Source organism: Hibiscus syriacus, unplaced genomic scaffold (assembly GCF_006381635.1).
Source record: "Hibiscus syriacus cultivar Baekdansim isolate YM2019G1 unplaced genomic scaffold, ASM638163v2 tig00003721_pilon, whole genome shotgun sequence".
In the NCBI taxonomy this organism is placed as follows: domain Eukaryota; kingdom Viridiplantae; phylum Streptophyta; class Magnoliopsida; order Malvales; family Malvaceae; genus Hibiscus; species Hibiscus syriacus.
In genome coordinates this window covers 3,177,635-3,196,161 of record NW_024061981.1, presented here as the reverse complement: position 1 = coordinate 3,196,161, position 18,527 = coordinate 3,177,635, and the positions used below count along the sequence as shown (strand labels likewise).

The 18,527-nt window shown below is 36.4% G+C and overlaps 1 protein-coding gene and 1 pseudogene across 1 annotated transcript; one reads left to right on the top strand and one right to left on the bottom strand.

Annotated features, from left to right (window-relative positions):
- Positions 1 to 7,598: 7,598 nt before the first annotated feature.
- On the top strand, positions 7,599 to 9,955 carry LOC120182173 (14-3-3 protein 7-like). Its single transcript, XM_039187174.1, has 7 exons — positions 7,599 to 7,748; positions 8,321 to 8,627; positions 8,707 to 8,794; positions 8,917 to 9,026; positions 9,281 to 9,429; positions 9,629 to 9,663; positions 9,788 to 9,955. Exons 1-7 carry the CDS (start codon positions 7,688 to 7,690, stop codon positions 9,791 to 9,793), a joined length of 756 nt encoding a protein of 251 aa, XP_039043105.1. The 5' UTR covers positions 7,599 to 7,687; the 3' UTR covers positions 9,794 to 9,955.
- Positions 9,956 to 11,107: 1,152 nt separating this feature from the next.
- LOC120182157 lies at positions 11,108 to 16,640 on the bottom strand (annotated as a pseudogene).
- Positions 16,641 to 18,527: the final 1,887 nt, after the last annotated feature.

Genomic DNA, 18,527 nt, shown 5'->3' with positions numbered 1-18,527 from the left:
TTGGACGAGTTTACTTACAATAATAATTATTCGGCTAGTATTTGTATGGCATTGTATGAGGCTCTATATGAGCTCAGATGTCTTACTCCTATATGTTGGATTGAGTTACGTGATAGGAAGACTTTGGGTCTAGAGTTAGTCTAAGAGACTGAGGATACTTTTAGATTGATTCTGATCACCTAAGAAAGGTTTTTGACATATAGAAGTCTTATAGTGATTAGAGGATGAAAGTTATCGAGTTTGAGGTTGGGGATCAGGTTTTTCTAAAAGTATCTCCATGGAAGAAGGTGTTAAGATTTGGGCGTAAGGGTAACCTAAGTCCGATATTTATTGGGTTGTATCATATTCTGAAGAATGTTGGATATGTTAGTTATCAGCTTGAGCTTTCTCTCCAGCTTAGGCGTATTTATGATGTTTTCCACATGTTTATGTTGAGGCTATACTGTCCAAATCTGAGTCACATATCCAACCTTCTTCAAAATAGGCATAATCTGATAGTAAAAGTTCAATGGAGTAACCATAGTCTCGTAAAAGTTATATGAGAGATAAAAGAATCAGTAGAGACTTGGTTTTTGCATCTATTTGATTCAGGTAAAATTTGAGAGTGAAATTTCTTTTAGGGGAAGAGTTGTCTCGCCTCAATTTCCAATTTAAATTATATTTAAGATTTTGGAAACATTTAGTCGTTTTTCAAATTTTCAACCAGTTCAAGGCCTTGGGCCAAATTCATCCATTCTTCTTTGACCCTAAAGAGTTAAAATGCTAAAAAAATATAAGTCTAACAAGGCTTGAACCGGTGATTTGTAGGAATAGTTGCATATACCTCTATCAACTAAGCTAAGCCACTATTGGTGAACTAAATATTAAAAAATAATTTTATACTCTCATAGACTAGATTATAACTCAACTATTCCCTCAACCCGATGAATGCAATCTAAATCAAATTCTCAAATATTTTATCTACACCCAAACGATCGCCCATCATCGTTGGAGCTCCGAATGCCCTATTTATTTGTCTGTAAAGTGTATCGGCCCCACCAGTGAGAGCGTCTTGCTACCACGATCAAAACGTTGCCATCCACACTCTTTGAAACGCCACCAATCACTATGGGATTCATCGCAAAAATCCAGCGGAGCAAAGCTATCCTCTAACTATTTTTCGTCGTCTCTGACTAATCCCACCGTCCGTTCACCGCACGACTATCACCGGTTTCATCCTCGAGTCATTTCGAACAAAATTCGACTAGTTTTGTCCCTTGCTATTGCTTCATTTTTTAACCTCCACCGTCCATCGTGGGTAAGATTCTCGGTCTCTTTTCGCTCTTTTTATTCATGTTACTGGTTCGAAATTAAGTTGATATGGTGATAAATAAGCTTAACACTGTCGTGCAAGTATTAATCGTCAGTTTTAGCTAATGCACACGCCCCCACGTGCCACCCTTGCACATGGGACTTCTCTGATGGTCTAACACCTTGTAAAAACTAGTCTGATTTGATCGGAATGAGTCAAACTAAACCGATCCGAGTTGAGTCAACTCAAACCAATCTAAACCATTAACTTTAACTTGATCCATTGACTTAGACTTTGAATTCGACTAGTGTTGACCTTTGAGTTTGACTAAAAGTTAAAAAAGTTATATTTTGGGTTTTTTAACGTTTTAAATCTTATTTTGTAGCTCGTTTCACTAAATTCTAACTCAAAAGTATTTGAATTTGACATTGAACATGAACGTGGATATGTATTTAAATATTATATTTGAACGCATTTAAATTATAGAAAAGTACGAATTTATGATTTTTTTTATTTAAGATACACGTGATTCTCTCGATCGTTCGTCAGATCGACCCAGCTCATCTCGATCAATTTAGTCGCGTAAGCCCGTAATTACTCGTATGATTTTGTAAACCTTATAAAAACTCAAATTTAGATATGACTTCAAAAGTAGCTTTGATTCATTATAGCCTACATTCGAGCACTGTTATAGAGCATGGCGAGACTGGTGCTCAGTAGACCTCCCAAACAGATTTTGCTAAGATGAGATTTTGTGACGGGTTAAAACAATCAAGATTCACAACGCTGTGGGGAGGGATGGTTTTGGTTGGGGGAAGGGTAGAAATAATCAGGATTAGCAGGCTTTCATTTGAGGGGAGGCTTTACTAGTTCAACATCGAGGAGAGGTGATTCAACCGTGGGATGGGGTAGGGGATTAAGCATTATTTTAAAAAATAAATTAAGTTTTTAAAAATATTTTTAATTTTAAAAATGAAATTTTTTAAAAAAAATACAAACGTGACACATTTCACTTAATGATTTTTTAACAATCGTTATGACGTAGACACTTAAAAGTGTAACGTGAGAAACGTTAAACACTTATTTTTAATAAAAAAGTCTTTAAACACCTAAAATTACTTTGAATACTTATTTTTATATTAAGCCTATTTTAATATATTTTTAATTATTATTTATACATATATATAGTATAACATTATTATTAATCTTGAGTTCTTTCGATTAATAATAATTAACATATGAATAAAGGCTTAAAGAAACATGAAACTAACGCCCCGTTTGGTGCGGCTTTTTAAAAGCACTTATAAATTAAAATCTCATTTCGACAATAAAATCAATGTCAAGCGAATAAAAAATAAAAACAATTGTGGTGGAAACGGTGATTTCAAACCAACCGCAAAAGCTATGATTTTTATTTTTGGACAACTTACTATTATCTTGAAGGTTACAATGTTTCATCATTTTCCCAATCTTTTCCCTCCTCGCATTGGCTCTTCCCTTACCATCCCTTGAAGTTATTTTTCTCCCCAATCAATGACTGAGGAAGTTATGAATCTCGAGGAAAAATTGAAGTTCACCGAACCTGAATTAGCCCTCGTGGAAACTCCTTTAATGCAAAAATATCAGGTCAGGTCGGAGATGGACATATGGACCGTAACAGGGCTAATCACACTCAAACTATTTTGAAGGAGACACGGTTTTGAAGGATTTCAAGTTTGTTTGGGGTGTTAAGAAACTGGTAGAAGCAAGTTGTTTAAAATCGAAGAAGTCTAGTATTGTTTTGAACGTTGAAGAAGGAAACAAGGTCATTGAACCAAGTGGCCAAGATGACAACCTTGAACAAGCGGTGGAGGCTGCGGAGCAGTCCCACCGAGAACCATGATCGCCTTATATTAGAATTGTTGCAGGCTTGGGAACCGTTCACAATTTAAGAAATTAAGAGATTTGTCTCTAAAAATGACCCTCTACTAATATTTTTGAGTGAAACACGTCTGTGAAAAAAAAATAAAGCAGAAAGATCAGACTAAAGATGGGAATGTCAGGCTGTTTTTCAGTTGATAGAAGTGATACTCGTACAAGTTTGCTTATGTTGTGGAAAGAGGATATTAAGGTCACTCAAATTGGTTTCTGTAACTCTCACATTGAAGCTGAAGTCCTCTAGAAGCATACTCAAATTAGATTCATTAGTTTCTACGGGTGGAGTGATATAGCAAGGAAAAGGGACAATTGGAGACTTCTTGAGAAACTTAAACTCACCTCGGATCTTCCTTGGATCGTGGGAGGAGACTTCAATGAGAGACTCCTATCCAATGAGAAGGAGGGAGATGTAGATCCAATCGGGACATGGACGATTTTCACCGATCACTCCTATCTTGTGACCGATCTTGTGACCTATGGGATATGAAACCTTTAAAGGGGTGGTTTACTTAGACCTATGGGAGGCAAGCTTCCAACCATCTGCGTGAGCAAATCGACAGATTTGTGGCGACCACAAGTTGGCTTCAACTCTTCCGTGATTTTAGTGTTACCACGGAGCTCTCTACTTGCCCTGACCACACAGTTTTATTGCTCAATACTCAAGGCATTAAAGACTCTACTTGCTTGTCGAGGATGGGGGATTATTTTTTGTTTGTTGGTCCAAAGAAGAGCAGTGTGGAGCATTGGTTAAGGAGGCTTGGACAAGAATGAATGGATCAACATTGGAGAAGATTCAAGCAGTTGGTACTCAGCTCTCCGTTTGGCAAAAGAAGCATCGGCAATCCGCGAAGAAAAAAGAAGCAGTTTTGAGAGATCGTATCAGTAAACTTAAAGCATCTCCGATCACGTCGGTTGAAACGCTGGCTAAGACCAGAGGTGAATTGAAGGACCTCATCGACAAAGGTGAAGTCTACTAGATGCAAAGATCAGGAGTGGCCTGACTTCAAAATGGAGATAAAAACTTAAAATTTTTCCACGCCCGAGCCAACGGTAGGAAAAAGAAGAACTGGATTAAGGGATTGAAAAATAGGAACGACAGTTGGGTTGATCAGATTGAAGACAATTTTTATGTTGCTACTGATTATTTTTCTTCTCTATTCCACTCTTCCAATGTTGAACCAATCGAAGCCATCCTCAACGCCATTGATTTATGCATTTCACCGGATGAGAATACCAAGTTGTGCATAGAGTCCACTCCCGAGGAAATCATTAAATCCTCAACACAAATCAACCCCTCCAAAGCCCCCAGCATTGACGGCTTTCCAGGTAGTTTTTCTGCTCCTTCTAGGGTGTTGTAGTTAAAGATATTATTTCACTTTGTCTTAAACTCTTTAATGATCAGTCTTCTTTTGAACATGTGAACCGTACAATTATTGTTCTCATTCCTTAAATTGACTCCCCTCATTCAATGAAACACTATTGACCTATCAACTTACGCTCGATCATCTATAAGTTAGTTTCTAAGGCTGTCGTCAATCGTTTAAAACATGATATGCTATCTTGCATTTCTCTTAATCAATGTGCATTCTTGCTGCCCAACAATATGGTAAAATCAAAGGGGTGAGAGCAAGTGTTCAAGGTCCAAGAATTAATCATCTTTTTTCTTTTTGTTTATAAAAAGTTCTCTGGATGAAGCAAGAAGCCTCAAGGAGATCTTAAATGCATATGAGCAATCCTCAGGACAAAAGGTTAACTACGAAAAATATATCATTTACTTTAGTCTGAATACATTACAAGGACACCATCGGAGGACTATTAATGAATTTGGAGTAACTGAGAAAGAGGACCCTGGAAATTACCTCGGATTACCGCTCATTATAGAGAGAAACAAGACAAATGTTTTTGGGTTTGTCAAGGACAAAATGACCAAGAGAATCCAAGGATGGAAAAATAAATCTCCTCTCGCTTGGTGGCCAAGAAGTGTTCCTCAAGTCAGTCACTCAAGCCCTCCCAACTTATGCGATGTCATGTTATTCGTTGCTGGATGGAGTGGTGGACGCGATTACTTTGCGTATCCGGGCGTATTGGTGGTTGTTTCATGGGATAAAGACTGTAGAGCAAAGAGGGACGCGGAATGGGTTTTAGGGATCTCAAATCCTTCATTTTTGCTCTTATGGGAAACCAAGTATGGAAGTTTGTCCAAGACTCAAACTCACTGCCATTTTCTGTCTTCAAAGTGAAGTACTTTCCTGACTCGTGTTTTTTCAAAGCAAAGCTTGGGGAAAGAGCCTTTCACGTGTGGACAAGCCTTTATAAGGCGAAAGAAGTGTTAAAAGAATGATTGTTTTGGAGGGTTGGTTTTAAAGGAAAAGCCCGAATTTTTCTTGATCCTTGAGGAGGTACCTCATCGGTTCAGTTCTTTATTGGCTATTCATAGAATATGGAGAACCCCACCACTCATTGCACCGAGTTCATGAAGATTGATCAGCCCCGATGGGATGTATCAAAAGTCAGGGTTGTCCTTCCTCAAGAGAATGCTTGTAGAGTTCTCAACACCATGACTTTCGCAACACCAGAAGACATACTCATTTGAGAACATCATAATGCATGGTGTCATTCAACTAAGTCGGTGTACAACTGGATTCTGATGAAAAAATGCACTATCAGAGATATGAAAAAGGTTTAGAGGCTGCTTCCAAAATTGAATACTCTTCCAAAAATTAGATTTTTTGGCTGGAGATGCTGCCACGATGCTCTACCCACTAGCGAAAAGCTCCTTATAGCATCTTTGTCTAATGGTGTTTGTCTCATATGTAATTCGGACTTGGAAACGTCCTTACACACAATTAAAAATGCCCCAAGTCTCGTTTTGTTCTTTTGTTGTCTGGTCTTCTAGGATCGGTTGTTGATTGGCAAGGCTCTTCATGTAGGGATTGGTTTAAGATGGATGCAACTGCTTTGGAATGAGAGAGCTTCACAAGATTGCTCTTGGAGTATTATTGCTGAATTTGGGGAAGCAAATTCTAAGATGAGAGATTCAGTGAGCACTTCCCAAAGACCACAGGTTTTAGGATGGAGTGCTCCACTCCCTGGTTTCATCAAAATCAACGTGGATGGAGCGTTCCTTGCAAGCTCTAATGAGGCAGCCATTGGAGTTGTTGCTCGAGACCAGCATGGTATGGTTGTTTGTGGAAGGAATAGCTCGTAAACTCGAACCCCCAAAATACTCTAGAATCAACCGAAGCATTGGCTTTTATCCACGGATTTAGTTTAACCATTGAAAATGGAGGGCAGCAAGTTATCATCGAAGGAATTGCTACTTCCATTGTTAATCGCCTTGCTAACAGAAGAGGGGACATTTCAGTTATCGATTTGTTAATGAGGCTCACACGGTCATGGCTAACAACCTGTGCTTCAAGGTCTTCCATCTTAACTATGGGGCCAACAGAGCCACCTACTCTCTGGCGAATTGGGCCTTATCAAGACCAATCCTTTCTGATTTTACTATGATAAACATAATTGTATTAAAGACGACGTATTACTCGATGTTGAAATTTAAATGAAAATTTCTTCTTTTACAAAAAAAAAAAAACTTATCAATGCAATAGTTTACCTATTATTTAATGGCATAATAATAAAATTACTCCTAATGTTTGTACAAATGATCACTTTGCTCCCTATCCTTCTTTTTTTTAGCATTTTACCTCCAACATTTCATTTTGGAGCAAAATGACCTTGATTGAATAAAAATTATTAGTTGACTAACTGTCAATGTTTCAACGAACGTGACAAATCTATTTGTGATGCATTCCACTTCAGCAATAAATTATTCTTAGAGTAAACTATAATCATAATTAATTACATATAAATTTATAAAATTATATTTAAAAATAATTTTAAAATGTTTTTTGATGACGTAACATCACATGTGAACTTATCACATCAATAGAAAGCGTTGAATGTTAGTCAACTAACGATTTTCATCCACTCATAAGACATTTTGCTCTAATATAAAATGTTGTGCTAAAATACTTCATAAAAAAAATAAGAGTAAAGTCACAATTTATGCAAATGTTGGAGGTAATTTTTGTTATTATACTTTATTTAATTATCAAAAGAGATGATAAATAGTAATCTCGTCTCAGTCAACATCATGTGCTCACGACATTAATCCGACGGTGGAAACATCTACTAAATCGAATCCGACGGTGGAAACATCTACTAAATCCATCAGAACAGATGCACCCGTTCTAATTGCAGTATTTCCCCCGCACCAAACATTTCCATTTTATGTTTTCTCGAAGTCCTCACCAGAGAACTCAATCTGGACCGTTAATTCAGCTTCACCTATCGAAGCACATCCAACGGTCAGATTCATTTCTAAAAGGCAGTTTTATTACCTTCCTTACTCCCATCTCCCCCAAACCGCAATCCCTAAAGAGCAAAGAAGAGACAAAGGCGGAGAAAGAAGTGACGAACATGGAAAGAGAGCAACAAGTTTACTTGGCAAGACTCGCCGAGCAAGCTGAAAGATATGACGGTTATTAATCCTTTTTAAAATCTTTTATCCAATGATAAATCTCTGATTTAGATTGTAGTTTTACTCTCCCCCTCTTTTTACTCCTTTTTTTTTAGCTTAATGATCTGTGATCTGTGATGTAGAGGATAGAAAAGGATTTAGTTTTGATTTGATGATATACTGAAAATGAGTAATGAAGTTGATGGCGAAAAATAAAGGATTTCTTTTTTGTTTTTTAAAAAAAGTATTTTTTTAAGTTTTAGCTGTAGATGGATAGGAAAAAAAGAGATCAACTTATTTAGTAGCAAAAAGGTTGGATCTGATGCCAAAGCAATTGCTAGTATTTTGACTTATTAAAGTCTAAAACTTGAATAGAGTAACTAAAATGCTTGCTTTTATTTTTCGTGTGAATGTTTATGTTTGAAATGTGTTTTGTTTTTAAGTTGCTGCTTATTTATAAGTAGTCAAAACATGCATAAAACTAGAGTGTTTAACACGGCTGTTGAATCTTAGCCGTTTTTCATATTATGATTTGTTGGAATTTTAGCTCATCTGAAATCTGTTTTGAGATTTTAGAAACCTTGTTATTGCAGAAATGGTTGAGGCCATGAAGAGTGTTGCGAAGTTGGATGTTGAACTGACAGTGGAGGAGAGGAATTTGTTATCTGTGGGATATAAGAATGTGATTGGAGCAAGAAGGGCATCATGGCGGATATTGTCTTCGATCGAACAGAAGGAAGAGGCTAAGGGTAATGAACAAAATGTGAATAGGATAAAGGAGTACCAGCAGAAAGTTGAAGATGAGCTAGCGAAGATCTGCAATGATATACTATCCATCATTGATAAGCATCTCATTCCATCTTCCTCAACCGGGGAATCAACTGTTTTCTACTATAAGATGTGAGGATTATCTTGCCTATATGTTTTTAAAGCCAATAGGTTTGTTTATATCCTTATCTATTCCCATTTATTTTTACAGGAAAGGAGATTATTTCCGTTATTTGGCAGAATTTAAATCAGGAGATGATCGTAAAGAAGCTGCTGATCAGTCGCTTAAGGCTTATGAGGTGCATGGAACTCTCCTGTCCCCATTTTCTGTTTATTGTTTTTGCTCTCTTCTACCCTTCATCTGCCCTTTATTTTTGATTTCATATTACGAAGTTGACAAGTGTTTGTTGTTATATTGTAGGCTGCCACAACTACTGCAAATTCTGATTTGCCTCCAACTCACCCAATTAGACTTGGCCTGGCTTTGAACTTCTCTGTTTTCTACTATGAGATATTAAATTCTGCTGAGAGGTTGGAGTGCATCCCTCTCTTTCCCTCCCCTCCCCCTCATATTTAGGCGCACATGCATGAATCACTTTGAAAATTTTTGGTTTATTGGGGACAATGATGACCATGCTTCATAAGTGCTAATTTCAGGATTAGTTTCTGTAATAGCCATTCATTTGTTGTTTACATGTTCTAATACCTATAGATGAAGCATGAACTTGATACAAGTTCCACTTTAGTAGCTACTTTCTATCTAATGTGATGCAACATTTGGGCAGGGCTTGCCATCTGGCTAAACAAGCTTTTGATGAGGCTATTGCTGAGCTCGATAGCCTTAATGAAGAATCTTACAAGGATAGCACCCTCATTATGCAGCTTCTCAGGGATAATCTCACCTTGTGGACCTCAGATCTGCCAGAGGAAGGAGGTAAATGCTTTGCATGCATGCTTATCTATTGTTTAGTAAATGAATATAGGTGTATATTTAATTGCCATGGTTTGCTTATTGTCCGAGTGAATTTTATATATTTATCCCTTGTTTCAAGAAGTATAAGCTCACCTGCTATGCTAATCTCTCTTGTCCACTGCTGCTACTGATACTTTTGTGTTTGCAAATCATATTCCAGGTGAGCAATCAAAAGGAGATGAACCTCAGGCAGAGGTAAGAAAATGTTTAAAATTTCAGCTGTTTTTAAGTTGGACTAATCATTGATGACTTTTTTAATCCTGGAATTTTAGATATCTTTTCTGGTGCAAATGTTAATTGATTTTGTTCATCTTTGCAGAGTTAATTGGATGGAAGAGAATTCTTTTAAAGACTGGGTTATACCTCATTTCAAGTGGTATTAATACCTGAATTTGTTACTTATGGCTTGCAGACTTACCCTGCTTTCTGATGTGTTTAAACACAAACGAATATGACATTCTCTGATTGTGTCAGTTTTTTGTTCTCAGCTTGTGTTTTCCATGTCCTTAATTACGGAATCTCATATTATGAATGGTCGGTAATCTTATATTCGAATGTCACATTCTTATGTTTGGATGAAGAGTAGGATCCTAGGTCGATATTTGCTATCTTTGGTAATTCTCTTCATGATTATGATTTATTTTACTTAATAATAACGACTTCAATAGAATAACACATCACTTAGGTAATTTGGTATTTCATCAATTAGATAATAAAATTGTTGGTTTAATCCAAAAATACAAATGGAATTATTCCTGCTGAAGCCCTCAACCAATGCGATTGTGACCCTCATAACTCTGGAGTGCAGAAGCAACCTCATAATTGAAATTTCAAACAACATAATAAACCACAAGCGAATAAAAGGGCTTGAAACAAATTTTAGAGAAAGAGGGAAAGGCATGGTGACCCGGAGAGTGAAAAGAAGGGTGGTGGAAGATAACATTTCTTTTAAAGGTCTGTCAACTCTTGTCCCGTATGATCAAACGCAAGCTAGCTTAGCATGACTTGTCTCGTATGTTCAAATGCTCGTTAAGCACCCTTAATCCTACTAAAAAGGTTTTATACGCAAGCTATCTTAGCATGACATGTCCCGTATGTTCAAACGCTCGTTAAGCACCCTTAATCCCACTAAAAAGGTTTTATAAAATATACAAGTTCATAAGCTAGAATATTTATGTGATTGTTTATGTTTAATTCGACCTTTAAATCTTGAATTTCACTAAATTTATTATAATTATAAACATGTTTTGAGATAAAATATTAAAAAAAATCCAAGAAATAAACAAATTAAATTTGGCATAAAAAACATAGTTTTATAATATCCAATAGACGTAAGAAGGCAAATTTATAAAGTTTAAAGGTGAGAGAAATTTATAAAATTTTAGAAGTAAAAATATATTTTTAATAGATGATACAAAGAAAATATATAAAAAATTTAAAATTTTTAAGAGGAACAACCGTCCCACCCGCTCACACCTAGGTTTATCCGTGCCTTGAACATTAACCGATAAATAGTTGCAAATAAAATATGTAGTATTATAATGAAAAACCGAACAAAATTCTGATAATTCATGTTGCATGTATAAGAATTAAAGTCTGGATGTCAAAAAGAAAATGTAAGTAGAATAGTGATCTGCACCAAATTTTCACTTCAATGCACCAAAACTGAATCACATGCATTCATTTCCTCAATTTTAATGATTTGCTATCTGCTTCCCCTATAAATACATCACTGCATGCAAAACAAACAATCAACTACATCTGACAATGCATAAATTCTGATGAAAACACTTTATCATAAGATGATTTTTTTTATCATAAAAGGCTCTGTCAAGGAGTTCCTTTTTCTTTTTTAATCTATTCTGCACAGGCAGTAGCACTTGCTTATTCTGTAAATCATCTTTCACAGTCTTAATCATGTGGTTGTATGTTTATAATGAGACTAACATGATTTTTTTTTAATCTGACCCTATAGTTTCTCACTTGCAATGATGCCTCGATCGAGAAGGCCCTATGTTTGCCTTACGGCTCCATAGGAGTTGTGTTGTCTTCATCGTTGGTCTCATCAAGATTCATTCTCTTTCTTCTTCCTGTTCAAAACATATGGTATATCCACTTCCATGGTAGAACTTTATGATGATTAGTTAACATGCACATTATGAGTTTGAATTCCAAGATATGAACTTGTGTTTTATCGAGAAATTTTTCTCAAATTGCTTGCCTCTTAAAGAAAGGTTTCTGATGGATGAGGAGTCTTTCATCGCTGTTACTTTCAATTTCTACAACTCTGGCATCCCACTTCAACCGTGTTGTTAGAGCTCTGGCCGATCCAATGAGAGGAGCGGTGTCACGGATTATCACCCAACCCTGCACCAACCATCAAACTCATCATATATTAGAACATAGCGGTAGAAGATGATGCAGTCGGTACTATTTGATTGAATGGTTTAGGATGTAGGATTTTTAAACAATTGATTTGCTCTTTTGCACTTTTTGGATGGCACAACATCAAGCATTTAGGTTTATAAGAAAAAAGAACTACAATATTAGCAGGGTACTCATTGGCATATATTTAAGAACTAAGAAGTATACTCAAAGCAATTTGCCTAATATCGCTGACTCGTGCTTCTAAGATCTGTCAAAAAACTGGGTTCCTTTGAACATAAAAACCAGCAAACATCCCTAACAATCTTTAGATAATCTTTATTATTTATGAAGCGTAACTAACTTAAGAGCAGCACGTGATAAAGGAAGTAATATGGGACAGATGGACGCTTTGGCTCTAAAACAATACTTTTTAATTGTGTTTTACAGTTATTTGCAAATGCAAGAAAGAGTTTGGCGTGTAATAACACATTAAGAATTAGGTTTATCACATACACCTACTGTAATTATTATATCATTTCAGGAATAGAGAAACTGTAGAAAGTAACCATAAAAGGAGCTAAAGGGGGCCAGATTTGATGAAATTGATAGACTGGTTCTAGTACCTCAGGACGAAGCAACCAATCTATCTCGGTGAATATATCAAGGATGGTGCATCTTGCATGTTGATTGTCAAGGGATAGAAGTCCTGCATGAACCATATCATAGGTTCTAGGATATGTTGGAAATGCTTCACACCTGAAAGTGATAAAGATGGATCATTAGACAAATAAAAACACAAAAAGTGGAAAACATGTCTTGGCCATGAAAGCTTTAATGGCAAGCATTTCACTTCTTTAATATTAAGAGCAGCTAATCAACTGTGAAACAAAAGCAACATGATGTCCTAGCTTCATTCAAGTTTCAGTGAAGACAGCCAAACCATATTAGAAAAGTATATTTTTAAGTTGCTGAAAATCGTATTATTTGGCAACATAAGAATTACTACTATAATGATATATAACAGCACAAAAAAACGATAAAAAATGTTTAGATAGAGAAGAAAATCACCAATCATGTAGTACGCCAACATAGCCCCTGTCAAGAATGAGGGGAAGGTAGTTGGGTCCAGTTGTCGAGACTACATTCATAACCCAAACAGACTTCCCTGCTTCCAGTAAAGCAGCATTTAAACCAACAAAGCGAGCATTCATATCTAACACATTCCTGAACATGTTATAAGGTGGAGAGGGATACTCATCACCAGGTCTTTTTGAATGATCCGAGAATATTAGGGTTGACAAAAGAGACCAATAATTACGAACAGCTGTTTTATTGTTTGCAGTATCCTCATTGAGTTCTTCCGAAATTATTGCTGCCAAATTATAAAAAATATCAGCATATGTAAATCAAAGTGACAAACATTTCTCATATCATAGCCTACATAATGGAATTGTTACTTGTAACATATGTAAAGAACATCAAATTACCATATAGACCTTGTTCATTCTTGTTCAATTTAGACCTAGAAGGCCAGGTTGGCCTCTCCTCAATAGGAAGCCATCGGCGGCTATGCGTGCCACCTATACAGTTCTGTAGAGGGCGATAATATGGAGATTCAATACCTTGTCCTTTGCAACAGATAGGAGGACCAGAACCAGGCTTCCTGGACATAAATGATTTAAGTTATTAGGATTTCCATTAATTCATATGGTCAAAATACATCCGTCTTTGAAGAAAATGAATGTAAATCTAGAAAACTGCCTTACTGGGAAATGTAACAATTATTTTTACTGGTCTTTTTCCACAGAACAGTTTCATCTTGTTGATACAATAATTCCCAGAAGAGATTTTCTGCAAAATCATGAAAAGAGTTTCACCTTTTCTTCTTACGAAGAAAACTATGAACATTGGTAAGAGGTGAAGTCCACACGAAGTATCCACCAGGCTTTAGAACTCTATCAACTTCAATCAATAAAATACCATCTGTAGCACACATTTAGCATAGAAGTTCATTTACCAAAAGCTCAAACGCAATAATCTTTGCACAAGTCACATGTAGGAGTCAAAATACGGTCACAAATCAAAATTAGCAAATATAACAGTTGGTAAAGGTCTGGCCAATTTGTAGAAATTTCAACAAAAAACAGCAGTCAGAAAGAATCTTTGGCTAAGGGTCATATGCAGAACAATTAACGATTTTTTTAATCTGACACCATAAAAATACAAAATATTTGAGACCTACGATTATGTCCAAATAGAAGTTGCCTCTATTAAAATAAGAAATTATAACATACCAGGGGACATGGGGGGTGGAGACAGGGAAAAGAAGCAGCAAAATCTATATGAGCAAAGTTTACACTGTTAACTGATACCTTTTTTATCCCAGTCAATACCGCTGCGTGCACAATGCAGTGTATCAAATGAAAGATATGGATATGGTAGTTGTTTTAATTTGAAAGAACCAATCATTGCCGGAAGGCCACTTTCTAGTGCGAGTTGGACTTGACTGCCTGACAACTCGCAGTTTGCAATGCACATGGTTAAGAGCTGTTTGGAAAAGAGATGTGCTCCAAAGCTGCCATAACCACATCCTATATCCAAGATAGTTCTGACCTGCAACAGTAAACTTAAATTCAGACAATGCAGGGAGACTATAAACACTAACTTCTATTTTTAACAAAGAAAAAACTAAAAAAAAATGATGGCACTACAAAATATCAGTCTTCTTCATAATAGTTACAAAGAAAGTTTTAAGCTATTTTGGCATATATTGCTACAATTTGCTCATGCTCAGACCCAAGAAAAAAGAATTCTGCTTGTACCGTCAAATAAGAAAATAAATAATGACTTTAAAAAATAAACCAATTGTGAACCTAAACATATATAACCTTACTATAATAAAATACTCTAAGTTAAAATTTATGAACATTGGAACAGTATAAGTGAGGACTAAGGAAAATTCCCACCTACCCCAGCTTGTATGAAATTAGATTCATTTCTCAATCCAATCATTTCAGCAATCTGATGGGAATAGTCTTCCACACCATCAAACATAAGTGATGCTGACCAGAATGAAATCTGCTCTTCCTCCAGCATCATCATTTTGCAATTGCACAAATCAAGTTAAAGAATACTTTTTGTAAGAAATAAAATGAGGATTGGAGAAATGAACGCAGGTAGATGAGAAAGTTGACTTACAAAAGGAACCTCCACTCACCTCTCGGTTAAACTGCCAGAGGTAAAGACCTCTTGACCAGATATTTTGACATTTGTAACCCAAATTACATCTCTCCCGGTAGGCCACCGAAGAGGAATTTTATAGTTCACAGGTGGAGGAACTAAGCAATTTTTCCTTGAGCCTTCTCCGCATAGTCGATTGTACTCATTACCGTTAGAATAACCCATAGCAAGATTCTCCGAAACATTAAAGCAAGGAATATGATTTTCAGAAACCTGGACAGAAATATATTTCTTTCATCCTTGAAGTACCAAGAGAAAGATCACCTATATCCCACAAATCAGAAACAAGTTGCTCTTGCAGTCGCCTATAGCCATGGAAGATATGACCTCTAGATGATGTTGAAATAGAGAGTGTCCACCAAAATGATCCAGTAAGGGCAAGAATCATAATCACAACTAAACTTAATTTCAAAAATAGAACTGTTAACTTATGCCTCCTTGGAGCCCCAATACTGAAAGGATCAGATGCAAAACCATTCTCAGTGGTCCCATATTTAAAAGGTGAATTATATGGACAAAATAACCGAAAAGGAAACCTGAGGGATAAATAGCTTGGATCAGAAGGACGATTTCTATCCAAATCTCCCTTTTCCATTTTATCTTTCACTTTAGAGTCCCAAAATTCATTGCTGTCGCCCGAGTTCCTTATTCCAGATACACCTCGATGCAGAGGCCGGCTCATTTTTATACCCTGAAATCCCAAAAGTTGGCCAGAGGGGAAAAATATGTAAACATCCAGGAAATAAATCAGTGAAGTGGTTAATGTTGAAACAAGCTAAGCCAGTAATATTCCTCTAAAAAATGTTAAATCTTAATAAGGACAACCATGAAATGGTTTAGCTTAAGCAAAGAAACTCTGCACTGAATTAAGATCAAATGACATGATATCCCAAATTTAAGATGCTAGATTCATAAACCCTGCTGAACAGGGATGGACGAGGGGGCTAGTGGGACAGTCACCCGCAGATATCTAAAATTACCATATATTTTAAAAAATTTCAATGTATTTTCTATTGAAAATCTTTGTTTGCCACTGGAATTTTACAAATTCAAGTTTGGCCTTCCTAACATAAAATTCTGTATCCGTTCCCTGCTGCTGTGAAGATGATCCTATTCCAAAGGGAAATTGTAAACAATGAAAGGAAGATGAATGGGAGGGGGGCTTTCTTTAACGATTATAAGATTGAAACAGCTAAAGGGGAAAATTTAAGATTCGAAGGAAATAAAGGAAAGTAAAGTCGACACATTTCTGTGCAACAAACTTTGAGCGAGTTCCGCCACCGGAGAGTAACAAAGTGTAAGTGCATTTCCAATCAAAAGCAATTATTTCCCATTAAAACTCGCTTCTCTTTGCTACCCAATACGATAATTTAATAGAAACCAAGATTAAAATGAGGAACCCCATTTTGAATCTCAATCATTGGAGAATGGAAATGATATCGAATCTAACGAATCCAAAAACACTTAGAAAACACAGAAGAAGGAAAAACAATAACACAAAAAAAAGAAGAGAAAAAGTGTACCTTGTCCGTAAGAGTAGAGCTGCAAACGGAAAGATAGCGCGAAACCTGCTAGAAGTCAAACTCTTGAACAATCACATGTGCATCCAAACTTAACAATAAAAAAAATATATGTCGGCAAGATTTAAGGTGGTCCCATAAATCACAAGTGTGGCAGCAATAAAACAAATGGCAGCAGCTACAAAAAAAAACAAATTGAAGATAAGCACAAGCAAATTCAATCACGCGGCTAGAATATTTTAGAAACAAACATGAGGCGGCAACGAGAAATTGAGAAGCATCCAGAGTAAGTTAAGTCGGTTTAGTTTTCCTATATATACGTGTAATTTGTAGCAAAGGGTGTGTGTGTGAGTGAGAAAAGCAAAGTATGAGTGGGAGAAAAAATTAGAGAAAATTGAGAGAGCTTAGCAAAGCATAAAATGGTGAGGTTGTGTTTGTAAACTAGCCGCAGCTAGTATTGCAGTATTGTAATATTGAGAGTGTCGTTGTAAAATATTTTGTTTCGTATCAATAAAAAATTTCTGAGAGTTATAAATTATTGTGAGCCCATCTACGCTTCCAGCAAGTGGCCTCAGAGCTTGGTTCGAGTTCAACGTGGTGGAGAAGATGACCAACATGATTCAACCACAAATCCCGAGATTGACAAAGACAAATTATGGCAATTGGAGCATTCAAATGAAGGCGTTACTAGGCTCCCAAGATTGTTGGGATATCATCGAGGATGGTTACACCGAGCCTGAAAATGCAGCAGCAGAAGCAGTCCTGGCCAATGAAGAAAAGAAGGTATTGAAGGAATCCCGGAGAAAAGATAAAAAGAGCGTTGTTCTTTATTTTTCAAGGAGTAGACGAATCTACCTTTGAAAAAATTTCTGATGCAAAGACCGCAAAACAAGCATGGGAGATTTTGCAAAAATCTCTACAAGGTGCCGAAAAAGCAAAGAAGGTACGCTTACAAACTCTCAGAGCTGAGTTTGAGATGCTAAAAATGAAAAATACAGAAAATATCGATGATTATATTAGCCGTGTGAAAACGGTCGTAAATGAAATGAAAAGAAATGGCGAATCACTCGACGATGTTAGAGTGATGGAAAAAATTTTGCGGTCATTAACACGAAAATTTGATTACGTGGTGGTGGCAATCGAAGAATCAAAAGATTTATCCCAGATATCGATCGATGAGCTTGTGGGTTCACTTCAAGCCCATGAGCAGAAAATAAAACAAAATGAAGATTCTGAAAATTTGGAGCAAGCTCTACAAAGCAAGATGAATGTCAGCGAAGGAGGAGCTAGCAGCAGCTACACACAAGGACGAGGAAATCGTGGTGGTTATCGTGGAAGATATAGAGGAGGACGAGGAACTCGTGGACGTGGTGGTCGATCATATAGCACCGATCAAATGAGTGAAAGCAATCCAACATCAGGTCATGGACGAGGATTCAGAGGCCGAGGTAGGGGCAGATATCAACAAGGAAGTAAATTCCAGGTACAATGTTATAATTGTAATAAGTATGGTCATTATAGTTATGAGTGTAGATCTGCTCCTAAACAAGAAGAAATAAATAACGTAGCAGCAGCTGAAGAAGAAAAAATTGAAAAATCTCACGTATTCCTCACTTATAAAGGAAATGAAGAATTCAAGAAAAATATTTGGTATCTTGATAATTGTGCCAGTAACCATATGTGTGGTCAAAGGGAATTGTTTGTGAAATTAGATGAAACAGTCCATGGACGAGTAACATTCGGAGATGACTCGCACGCAGAAATAAAAGGAAAAGGCAAAGTCATGATTACTCAGAAAAATGGAGAAAAGAAATATATTTCAGATGTTTATTATGTACCTGCTTTGAAAAGCAATATCATCAGTCTTGGTCAACTCCTGGAAAAAGGATATAAAGTGCAGATGAAGAATCGCTTGCTCACCATCAAAAATAA

Excerpts from the sequence above, each read along its gene's own strand:
- LOC120182173 (XM_039187174.1), top strand. The coding sequence starts at position 7,688 with ATGGAAAGAGAGCAACAAGTTTACTTGGCAAGACTCGCCGAGCAAGCT. Across the intron at positions 7,749-8,320 it reads GCAAGCTGAAAGATATGACG|AAATGGTTGAGGCCATGAAG; the intron begins GTTATTAATCCT and ends TTGTTATTGCAG. Across the intron at positions 9,430-9,628 it reads AGATCTGCCAGAGGAAGGAG|GTGAGCAATCAAAAGGAGAT; the intron begins GTAAATGCTTTG and ends ATCATATTCCAG.